Source organism: Girardinichthys multiradiatus, chromosome 18, assembly GCF_021462225.1.
Source record: "Girardinichthys multiradiatus isolate DD_20200921_A chromosome 18, DD_fGirMul_XY1, whole genome shotgun sequence".
NCBI lineage: Eukaryota > Metazoa > Chordata > Actinopteri > Cyprinodontiformes > Goodeidae > Girardinichthys > Girardinichthys multiradiatus.
The window spans coordinates 21,859,279-21,872,083 of record NC_061810.1 but is presented as its reverse complement, the minus strand read 5'-3'; the positions used below and the strand labels follow the sequence as shown (position 1 = coordinate 21,872,083).

General features: G+C 41.1%; 1 protein-coding gene across 1 annotated transcript in view; it reads right to left on the bottom strand.

Moving 5' to 3' along the window:
- The window catches only part of mmp28 (matrix metallopeptidase 28), a 33,460-nt gene that overhangs the window by 17,537 nt on the left and 3,118 nt on the right, over window positions 1-12,805 (bottom strand). The window contains exons 2-3 of the mRNA XM_047391721.1: window positions 12,517-12,593; window positions 11,885-12,072 (exon numbers count right to left, since the gene is read on the bottom strand). Coding sequence (XP_047247677.1) covers window positions 11,885-12,072; window positions 12,517-12,593 — 265 coding nt within the window. The remainder of the gene's footprint in view (window positions 1-11,884; window positions 12,073-12,516; window positions 12,594-12,805) is intronic.

Below are 12,805 nucleotides of genomic sequence, written 5' to 3'. Positions count from 1 at the left end.
GAAGCATGGTTAAAATAATCAGAAATTGCCACAAAAGCATTGGGGTTTTGTGTCTGTAGCTTAGCAACAACTGAGCTGATGGCATCACATGCAGTGTCGGCAACAGCGGAAGGTGGAACGTAAACTGTTGCCAAAATAACACTGGTGAACTCTCTGGGTAAATAATATGGACGAAAACTTACTGCCAACAGTTCAAAATCTGGACTGCAGAGATGACACTTCACAGTAACATATCCTGGATTACACCATCTGTTGTTCACAAGTACTGCCAGTCCCCCTCCTTTACATTTGCCGCTCCTCTTTAAATCTCTGTCTGCTCGTATGGTTAAAAAGCCCGGCAGAGAGACGCTGGAGTCGGGGATATGATCCTGCAGCCCTGTCTCAGTAAAACTCATGATACTGCATGCCCGGTACTCTGGCTGGGTCCTTTGTAGGGCTTGGAGTTCATCCAACTTGTTTCCCAATGATCTCACATTGCCCATCATAATGGACGGAAGAGATGGTTTGAACTTCCTCCTTCTCTCTCTTCTCTTAGCTCCTGCTCTGCATCCACGGCGTCTCCTTTTCAACTCATCAGGGATTAGGGGTTGTAGTTGAAGTATTATTTGAGCTTTTGAGATATTAATCAGCTGCCCCCGGTTGTAAGAAACAACCCCGTTGCCATGGCAATGCATCATAACAAATGTCCAAAAATAGAAAGTATTAAGAAAAATCCTCCAAGCTGCACAGCATCCGACACTGGAGTGGACAGTCATCCAAAAAAAATCAACTGTATCCACCACAAGAGGAATAGTTCCCAAAAAAGAATAAATCAGAATCAAAAGTAACAGAGCTACTCCAACCTGCTGCCACCTTGAGCGGCGCAATGCTAAATGGCCTTATAACCTTTCCCAGGGTAGTAGAAATTGCTTCTCAAGGGTCATTGCTGATGTCTTTCCCTCTTGACACATGTATGTCCCAGACCAGCACACTGCCAGAATGTCTGCTTTCATAGAGTTGGTCAAAATTGCTGATAATCAATCAATCAATCAATCAATAGCGCTGGACTGCTTCTTTCCCTCTAAAATCCAATATAAGCAGCTACGGTGTACTTAGTTTTCCCCAGGACAGTTTTTACATTCATGGAAACTTTCTTTTTCCTATGGTTTCATGCAAAATTAAGGTAGCTGTTAGTTTTTAATGGAAAGAAAAACTATCCAGAATATATATATATATATATATATATATATATATATATATATATATATATATATAAAAACTGTGAAAATGATAAATGAGTGTCTCATTGCCTGCATGAATGAGAGAACTACTGAGTGAGACAAACACAACATGTTATAATATAGAATAATCCTCAGAATACAAATAAAAATATTATACAATCAAACATTGACAGACTTAAACTTGTATAAATAATTTTCCAAGGGAAATTATTTTTACTATTGGTTCAATTTACCTACTTTTATTCAAACGTATTGAATTGTTCTCAGACTGTTTTGACTGTCACAATTTTAACATGAAAAAAAGAATTTGGATCTTTATACATGTTTTAATATTCAAATAACCTTACATTAGTCAAGTTCTTTTAAAGTTTTAATATATTCCCAGTTTTTACAATAGCCGACTTATTCAAAAGTTGTAAAAACTAAGCGTGTTTTCAAAGGTTACCTCAAGTTTCTGTATCAAATAATCAGCTAATGTTTCATAAAGGTTCCCTAATGGTGGGTGTCCTTTGCGTCATCAATCATGCATTCATTTGTCAGCCTCTTGTGTGAAGTAGATCCTCTGTGTGAAAATCACAGGATGTTACCCATGTCAGCTTCCAGCTGAGCAAACGCTCACTCCTTGCTCGACTAAACATTTGACCTCAACACTTGTCTGTAGTTTTTTAAGCTTAGACTTAATTACACATGTCGCTGACCACCCACATTTGTTCGGGGACAGAAGAATAAGGGGTGAAATGACACCAATCTTTAATTTACTTGTTGTCTGATCTGTTTGCATCCACACAATTACACCATAAAGCCACATGGAGTTTAAGCACATATTAGACCAAACATTCATTAGGTAATACGAGTGTTTCAGAAGATGCAGCTGCTGCTTTATTCTGAGGAAGGAGGTAAACATCTTTACAGACGTACACCTGTTCAACTGTTTGTTGACATAAGTAACAAATCAGCCAATCACATGGCAGCAGCTCATTGCTTTTAGGCATGTAGACGTGGTGGAGACAACTTGCAAGTTTGAACCGAGCATCGGATTGAAAAAGAAAAAGGATTTAAGTGACTTTAAATAGGACACAATTTTGGTGCCAGATCTGATCTGAGCATTTCAGAAACTGTTGACCTACAACAATTTTCACAGACAATCACCATTTCTCAGGTTTAGAGAGGATGATCCAAAAAGAGAAAATATCCAGTGAGCAACAGTGGTGTGGACAAAAATGCCTTGTCAATGTCAGAGGTCAGAGGTGAATGGGCAGACTGGTTTCAGATGATTGAAAGCCAACAGCAGCTCAAATAGCTGCTCGTGGCAAACAAAGGACAAATAATCCCATCTCTGAACAAAACACATCAAGACAGGCTACAAAACACCACAGGTGCCACTGCTGTCAGCGTAGAACAGGAAACTGGGGCAACAACTCACACAGAATCACCAAAATTGGACGAAAACAGATAGAAAAACGTTGCCTGGTCCAGTGAGACTCCATCTCATTTGCAACATTCAGATGATAGGGCAACAACATGAAAGCATGGATCCGTCCAATGTTGCATCAGTCATTCAGCCTGGTCATGGTGGCGTAATACTGAAAGGCAGGGGTCTACAACCTGTGGCTCTATAGGGCCTGGATAGAGGCCAAAAATGCTATAGAACTGAGCAGTGTTTTTACATACACACCAGAATTATTCATACCTCTGGCAGATTTACATTTGATTTAAAGTCATTTTTATTTCAGTCAAAAAGTTTGTTTCCAATAGGTGAGAAGATGGCTATCTTCATATTCATCCAATACCTCACACAGAATGACACTAAGAGCAACACACTGCATATTCTTTTCTTTATTTTCACAAGTATGGAACAATGCCATCTGTTTTTGTAAAGGCTTTATGTTTTCAGTTTTTCTTTGCTGTGTTGTTAAAACTTGATAAGTGAGGCCAAATCTTTGGCTTGTAAAGACAGCTGACCCCTGGTGTAAAGAATATTTTTGTCACACTTTTGGCCCTTTAGTACCAGTTGAACGTTGTTTAAACAACACAGCCTACCCAAATGTTATTGCTGACTGTGTCCATCACTTTATGAACACAGTGTATCTATCTTCTGATAGCTACTTCTACCAGGATGATGCACAATGTCACAAGGCTCAGATCATCTCACACTGGTTTCTTGAACATGACAGTAAGTTCACTGTACTCCAGTGGCCTCCATAGTCACTCATTAACGTAGTGAACCTTTGGGATGTGGTGGAATGGGAGATTCGCCTGATGGATGGGGAGCCAACCAATCTGCGGCAAATGGATGATGCCATCTTTCTATCTGGACCAAATCTGTAAAGAATGTTTCGGGCGCCTTGTCTAATCTGTGCCTCGAAGACTTAAGGCAGTTCTGAAGGCAAAAGAGGGTCCAGCGCAGCATTAGCGAGGTGTACCTAATAAAATGGCTTATGAGTCTATCGATTGTGCACTCTCTATTGCCCCTTAAAATTTGCAACTGTCTTACTGTCCCAACCTCCTTAGATTGGGTATTTTAGTAAAATCCAAGCAATGTTGCAACAAAGCTTGCAATGGAAAGACATCACCTTAATTTAACAGCATGTTAACCCTCCAGCAGGCTAAATGTTTACTGAAACTACAGAGAAGGTAGATTTGACCATAAATCTGCAGCATCTTTTGCACTTCAGATCAGAACGGCCTTTATGGGTTTGCACATCGTTTCAGGGGTGGTAGTTTCTCTGTAAAATAGCAGCATAAATCACACATGTTTACAGTTGTCAAAATATTTTTAAATGGAGGTGGGAGGTCTGCTCATAAGTCTGCAATACAAACTGTTGCTCATGCACACAGCCTCCTAAAGCCTGCAGAGAGCTTTATGTTCAGCTACTTTAACGGCATTTGCACATTTTTTTAAACAATGCACAGAAGAAAGGAGATGCCAGCGACTCGCAAGAGTTAAATAAGTATTGCATACTGCAAATTACAGTGAGGCCCAAACAACACCCTGGGGACTGGAAAATATCAGGATATCTCAAGCCATTAAGGCATGGGTTTGGCAGTGACATCAGTGTGTGTTTTGCATGTGAGTAAACACACAAACAGAGTCCATGTCTCAGCAGCAACCTGGCTGCTATATACACTTAATTAGGAACATTTTGAATAAATCTACTCTAAACCTTTTCAGTAAGAGAACTGAAGGTACCAGAGAAAAGGTTATAAATGCTGAATCCTAAACAAAGGGGTTACCGTGTTTTAAAGCGTGGACCACATTTTCTCCAGTAAGTCGTCAGAATGATCAAGGACAAAAACATCCCTTTGTCTTTTCCTTATCTGAACTCCTAGATGAACTACATGCATCAAGCCTGTAGCCTGGCAGCATGCGCAGATCTACATCCTGAGCAGAATTCGGACGCCTCCTCATCATCCCAGACCTCCGCAGAACAACGGGTCCCCCGAGGACGTTTGAAAAGCCAGGAAGTCCAAAACACAAAACATTCCAAGACTTCCCTTATGGAAGCAATTACCATGATACCCTCTATGGCTGAGGTGCAGAAGGGAGCAAGACCATCTGATAGCTGGAGGTATTATCGTTATTGTGATGGTGCAGAGGGATTTTTCCTAACTAGCAGCTTTAAGAGAGTTTGAAACAAGATTTCTTGGGCTGCAAGGCCAAACTGTTGAGACTTCAAGGACACATCAGGGGACATGTTTTGTCTGGCAACCAAGAGCTGATTAATATATAATATTTATTAATAAAATAACCCCAGCAACACTTAGAAAACCAACTTTAGTAGCAGACCAATGCGTACGTAGGCAACAAACTAAAACATATAGGTATATTTATGAAGCTAGTTTCTCAGTAGCACAAGTGCTGGAGCCTTCACTTTACCAGATTGTTGTCCCGATTCTGTGCACCTTGGAAGTAGGTGAAGTTGTGCTAGAAACCTTTAGATTTCAATGCATCATTTGCTTTGCTTTCTGTCACATTCCAGGTTGCACGTCAGTAATATATTCAGCCTGCAGGAAGGAGTCTCACTGCAGGAAAGCTCACAACTGAGTGTTGGAAGCATCGTGATGACAGATGAGAAAATGGAGTGAGGAAAAAGAAGCATGTATTGCCACCGATATAATAACCATCCATCCATCAATTTTCTAAACCCACTTCTTCCGTACAGGGTCACAGGGGAGCTGGTGCCTGTCTCTGGAGTACCCAGAGAGAACCCACACATGCACGCAGAGAACATGCAAACTCCATGCAGAAAGACCCCCGGCCGGGAGTCAAAACCAGGACCTTTTCGCTGCAAGGTAACAGTGCTACAAACTGCGCCATCATGCAACTAGATACAATAACCACAATATTAATTTATTTAACAATACTATCAAAATTGCACAATTGTCCTCATAACGTGCAGCCCTAGCAAGCAGCTCCTTTGGAATCATCTTGTGTTATCTTTGGGCCTTTAACTGGCTCTGCTAAAGAAATAGGAACACGTTTTGTCTGTGTGACAAGCCACTGATAATAAACTGCCTAAAGATCAGATTTAAAATTATTCATTTGCAAAGTTGTTTGTTATGTGTTGGCATAACAATTATTTATCCCTATTTATGTCTGAATATTTCATATGTCAGTTGACTGGCTTAACAAACAAGTACATCCCCTGAAAATGATCAAGTGGTAGACTACAATCAGTGGTGTCCTGCTGATAACCTAGTTTTGACTTTGGAATGGCTGACCCAATGACTGCAAGGTGCCTAGGTCCTGCAGCTGTAAACCAAGCCCCTAGCATCATCCACCCACCCCCATGCTTGACAGTATGGTATGAGGTTTAAGTGCTGAAAAGCTTTTTGCCAAACATGGTGCTCGGTGTTATGGCCAAACATCTACTTTGCTCCCTGAAAGGACATTGTTTGAGAAGTTTTGTCGTTCATTTAGATACAACTTTGCAAACCAAAGTCATTAACATATTCTTTGTAGGAAGAAGAGGCTTTCTACCGGCAACCGAAACATGCCACACGTTTATGTCTTTTTCTAATTGTACTGTATTGAACTTTAACATTTAACATGCTATCTGACACCTGTAGAGTTGGACATATAGCTCTTGGGTTTTTGGAGTTTCTCTCATTACTGCACAGCCTGATTTTGGGGTAAAGAAGAGCATTTTAAACAGGGGATAAATGGCAACTGCCTTGAATCTTTTCCACCTATAAATCTTTCTCACTGTAGAGTGATGGGCTTCAATTTGTTCTCAAATGGCCATCTAAAACCCTTTCTACACTGCTCAAAAAAAGGGAACACTCAAATAACACAACCTAGATCTGAATGAATGAAATATTCTCATTGAATACTTTGTTCTGTACAAAGTTGAATGTGCTGACAACAAAATCACACAAAATTCATCAATGGAAATCAAATTTATTAACCAATGGAGGCCTGGATTTGGAGTCACATTCAAAATTAAAGTGGAAAAACACACTACAGGCTGATCCAACTTTGATGTAATGTCCTTAAAACAAGTCAAAATGAGGTTCAGTATTGTGTATGACCTCCATGTTCCTGTATGACCTCCCTACAACGCCTGGACATGCTCCTGATGAGACGGTGGATGGTCTCCTGAGGGATCTCCTCCCAGACCTGGACTAAAGCATCCACCAACTCCTGGACAGTCTGTGGTGCAACGTGACGTTGGTGGATGGAGCGAGACATGATGTCCCAGATGTGCTCAATCAGATTCAGGTCTGGGGAACTGGCGGGCCAATCCATAGCTTCAATGTCTTCATCTTGCAGGAACTGCTGACACACTCCAGCCAGATGAGGTCTACCATTGTCCTGCATTAGGAGGAACTCAGGGCCAACCGCACCAGAATATGGTCTCACAAGGGGTCTGAGAATCTCATCTTGGTACCTAATGGCAGTCAGGCTACCTCTGGCGAGCACATGGAGGACCATGCGACCCTCCAAAGAAATGCCACCCCACACCATTACTGACCCACTGCCAAACTGGTCATGTTGAAGGATGTCGCAGGCAGCAGATTTTTCTCCACGGTGTCTCCAGACTCTGTCATGTCTGTCACATGTGCTCAGTGTGAACCTGCTTTCATCTGTGAAGACCACAGGGCGCCAGTGGCAAATTTGCCAATCCTGGTGTTCTCTGGCAAATGCCAAGCGTCCTGCACGGTGTTGGACTGTGAGTACAACTCCTATTTGAGGACGTTGGACCCTCATACCATCCTCATGGAGTCGGTTTCTAACCGTTTGTGAAGACACATGCACATTTGTGGACTGCTGGAGGTCATTTTGCAGGGCTCTGGCAGTGCTCCTCCTGTTCCTCCTTCCACAAAGGTGGAGGTAGCGGTCCTGCTGCTGGGTTGTTGCCCTCCTACGGCCTCCTCCACGTCTCCTGGTGTACTGGCCTGTCTCCTGGTAGCGCCTCCAGGCTCTGGACACTACGCTGACAGACACAGCAAACCTTCTTGCCACAGCTCGCATTGATGTGCCATCCTGGATGAGCTGCACTACCTGAGCCACTTGTGTGGGTTGTATAGTCCGTCTCATGCTACCACGAGTGTGAAAGCACCATCAACATTCAAAAGTGACCAAAACATCAGCCAGAAAGCATAGGTACTGAGAAGTGGTCTGTGGTCCCCACCTGCAGAACCACTCCTTTATTGAGTGTCTTGCTAATCACCAAAGATTTCCCCCTGTTGTCTTTTCCATTTGAACAACAGCAGTGAAATTGATTGTTAATCAGTGTTGCTTCCTAAGTGGACAGTTTGATTTCACAGAAGTTTGATTTACTTGGAGTTATATTGTGTTGTTTAAGTGTTCCCTTTATTTTTTTGAGCAGTGTACATTGATACACAACAAATGGATCATTAAAATAATTTGCTGTCTTTCCTTCTTGACACTGTTAACTACACTTGTGTGCTCCTGAACAGCAAACTACCAGATGTAGTTTGCTGGTAGTTTGTAAAGAGATGGTCATAATTGCTGATCATTAATTAATCGAAATGGCTCAAAAAGAAGACCAAACTCCAAAGACAGACCTTGAAAAAGCATAAAGAAGCTTTAATCAAGACCAATTAGAAGAATGTTTGGCTATCTGGAAGTGAATAATAAAGGAATGAGGGATGTCCCAGAACTTTTGCACAGGACCATGTATTGTTAAGTCAAGATCGATAAGGACACACCTTTAAATAAAATACACACACCTACTGAACTTTCATTGCTTATGAGCAAGGTGGAATGTCAGTTCTGTAAATATCCCACATTCCTGAGGGCAAGGCTTGCTCTTAGTGTCCTGGCAGCTCAGAGCCAGCAGCCATGTTCACGACATCCAACACACTGATTATTTTCTTCAATACCATTTCTATATACTGAAATGGATGTGTTGCTGCTGTTTGGCAATACAGAAAAAAATGGAGCAAGGAAACAACACTGGTTATGCAGACTGCGTCTGAGTATTTTTTATAACACGATGCACAGACATCCTCATCCTCACTGTACAAATAAACGTATGAATCTTCAGCCTATGAACTCATATTCAAGTTCATAGGTGAGAGTGGAGACTTTACTATCACTACCCTAACAATAGTTGACCATTGTATTGTGAATTAAATCCCATAATTCAATCTACAGCTATTTTCTTCATACTTTTCACATCTGACATGGAAATAATAAATATGCTACTTGCACCCAAACAAAAGAAATGTGTATTTACTGACTAGAGTGCCTCTAAACTGCTTATTTTCATTTAATGAAATAAATCAGTAGTTATAAATCAGTAGATGTCATGACCTTAAATAAAATGCATATATGACCAGTTCTATACTTTTCCTTTTAATATACATTTTCCCCAATGACAATTTTATTGACACTTATTTAAAGCATTCCCAGATAGGATTTTCACAGCAGTGACTCAAAAATATATTTCTTGTTTCCAAAAGACAAGCAAAAATAATGTTAGGCGTTGTGGTGCACACAGTGCAATATGACAATTACACACTTATTTTCACTGTAAATCTAGATCAGTCTATGAGAGAAGTTCTATCTCTTAGAGATTTAACATGAAGGAGTGGAGGAATCTGCTACTCATTGTGCCGCCTGACACATGAGTCATGTCTGGGGCTAAAAAAGAGACACTTAGACACCGAGATGCTTAAACAAGAAAAGAGACATCCAAAACAGTGAGATATGAACCCATTCAGCCTGCTTACTATGCAGCCTCTAATCGTCAACCGGCTCAACAAACAACATAATCCAGAGTCAGTGAGTTATGGATGTGTTCACCAGAGGGAACACTTCAGGTACTGACATGAAGAGGCAGCAGCAAACACCAGCCGCCACTGCAGCGACTGCATTCCCCAAACATTAACGTCGTCAGTGACATGAAGGAATGCAGAAGCTTTGCACCTCATCGGGATGGAGGTGAGAGCGGCCAGAGAGGAAGGAGGAGGAGGAGAAGGGTTCCCTTTGCTTCTGGGATGCTGAAAATCTAAATTCTTCTTCTCCAGCTATAGGCTGAGCCAGATGGCCGAGACAAAAAGCGTGGGAGGAAAACTGCAACAGTTTTCTTTTATAAAGTTTGGCTATCGTGTTTCCATCAGCTGGAAAAAAATTACACCCTATTCTAATGCTTGGAGATTTTCTCTAAATCACCCTAAACTGCAAGATGGGAGAGCCTGAGCTCAATTACTACAAGACAGTTTGGCAGAGCTCAGCTGCACACTTTAACCATCGTTAAACAAAACAGCAGAAAATTGTGATAATCGATCACTTGTCGCAGCGAGAGAAGGCAATCAGAGAGCACAATCTACAATCTCAGAGAGAAGCTTTCATCCACTCATCATGTACATTAATGTCATTAATTTGGGCTTTTAAAGACACATTTGAAATGCTTTTTGCAGGAGCAAATGAAACCAATAGGCAACAACAAAATTAATTCATTTATAAAAAATAGTGTGCAAAATGAGACTTTATAATGGATTTTCTCTCATACACACAAGGTTAGAATGACTGTATACTTATGGGTATTTATATACACTCTATGTGGATAAATGTCCTCCACCTTGGTAGAAGGCGGAGGATGACACTTATTGTAGCCATCTTCATGCTTCTGGGATTATTCTGACTGGCTATTTGATCACCCTTCCAGTCAGAACTGGTAGAGATTGTTTACATTAGGTGGTTTCTTGGCACAGACTTTTAAGCAAAGTCCAAAAATATTCAACACGGTTGAGGTTCGGGCCAGCCCTAAAGCATAATGGTAGCCTTCTTTTGCCATTCCAAACCAGTTTTAATGTGTGTTTGAGATCATTGTCCTGTTGCAGCACCCTGTAGCTGATGATTCAAGGTGTTCACCCTCTTTTAGCAATGCAGCGGTGCCACTGGCAGCTCTGCAGCATGATACTGCCACTACCATGCTGGACAGTTGGTTTCACAACCATACTTTGATTCTTTCAAACACATTTCTTCTTATTTTTGCCAAACAACTCCATATTTGTCACCACCATTGACTTTGTTTAAAACAGAAACTATTTTTCTTTGCCAGAAAACTTAATTATTTCAAGTTAACTCCAACATTACTGATAAGAACAGTCAGCAGGACCTTGATGATGGCAAAGCTGTCAAGGTGCAACCTGCTAAGGGACTTTAAATGAAATACGACTGATGGTATTTGTAAATCTTTGTCCAGGATGAGTGGCTTTAAACTTCTGACCAGAACTGCATGGCACATCCAGATCATTTACAGAAGGAGTAGCTTAAATGTAGAGACCATGGAGAGATCACTGTCCCTGAAGCTAATGGTATGTTTGGAAAAGCTTAGATTTCTCCAAATCACAGAAACAGTGATCAAACAGGGTTAAGGAATCCTTGTGCAAAGCGATCTTTAGACTTTCTCAGCATAGAGAAAAAGGCTAAACAACGCTGTTTCCAAAACAAGGTAAGACAGCGGATAAAATATAAATAATACCAGTGTTTTTTTTGTTTTTTTTTCGAAGAATTGCATGTGACGGATTTGAAGCTAAGAACACGTTTGTGACAGAACCAGATTTACCACTATGACATTATCCTTAACAACTCTGAGGGAATATTATTTTTTTGTTTAAGGAAAATTAACTTTAAGTTGCTAAACTCTTTATAAACAGTCTTCACTGCTGAAGCACAGATTTATTTTCCAACCTGTTGCTCGTGTTTTCTCATTAGACCTGAGACGTCATGAGATGTTCCAGCACTTTCGAAAGTATGAAACAACTTTCAGGTTCTTTCTTGTCCCTGTCTCATCTTGTCCTGAAATCTAAATTGACCATAACATAGTGAAAAAAAATTATTTGGACACATTTTAAAATAGATATCGGCCTTAAAGGAATCCCTGCGTGTTTGTTGTTGAAATTATTTTACAAAGAAAACATTATGTGAAGTGACATAATTGCTGCTAAATGTCAGAAGCTTTCTGGCTGATATCAGACATTCCAGCAGCTTTAATTACAACCCTCAGCTCTGTTTAGTGCTTTATTAAGGTGGGACCTCCCAGTTAACTGGTCGGGTTTTAAATACCTAAAAAGGACACACAACACCTCCAGTGAACAGCTCTTTAGCTTCTCACATATTCTACGTAAACATGATCTGATGCTTCACCAGCATCACGTCCCAGAAGTCTGCAGATTGAACGCGTTACCTTGGTCTGCAGAGCGCCTCCTGCGATGATGCAGTAGCCTCTTCCCAGTAAAGATGACATTTACCCTATTTGCCCAGACCTGCTGTGTGCCCTCGTCCGACACCCCGCAGCGGGGCTCTGCCATCTGCCTCAGGGTTGCGCTGTCAAGTTGCCCTGTGATGGGGAGACGGGATAACCACTGGTACTCTCTGCAGAGAGAGGAAACTGGTCTCTCAGTGTTGGAAATGCAATCAGAAGGCCACCATGACCAGACTGGTACACGCCACACAAATTTTAGAAAATGAGTGCAAATCACAAAGCAAATCTTTCTAGTCTGTCAGTACAGGTAAGGTTTTCTACTCTGTTTTCTGTTTGTAGTACAGTGAAACATGGGCCAAAGGTTTGTAAAATTCCTGAACGGTTCAGAGATGGTTCAGGAGATGTTTTGAGTGCAGACATGGAGGAATGTTTTACTGCCCTGTGGTGTCGTACAACCCTGAGGCAATGTCCCACAGAGGTAACCCTCCCCCTTCCAATGATGAACACTATAAACACAAATAGCGGCTGTGACACAGGTTCTTCAAAATAACAAAACTTCACATCTTCACTGTGATCTCTGCACCAATTAGAGACCTATCTTGGACAGGACTCACCTGATGGCTGACTGCACTTCAACTGTATTGTGGATCTGGTGCTCACGATGGAGGTACCCATACTTCTCCAGAAAGTCCTGCAACAGCAGCACCGATTATTCTGTAGCCAAATTTAATTAAATGTGATGTACTTAAAATTTACTTTTGACCAGATCAGATTCTTAAAAAAAAGCATCTATATCATTTGCTATCTTTATAAAGGGACCACCCACACACATAAAACCCCTGAGGTGTTCCTAAAATTCACAGCTATTATTTAGAAAGTATTTCCCACAAACATGGAAATCAA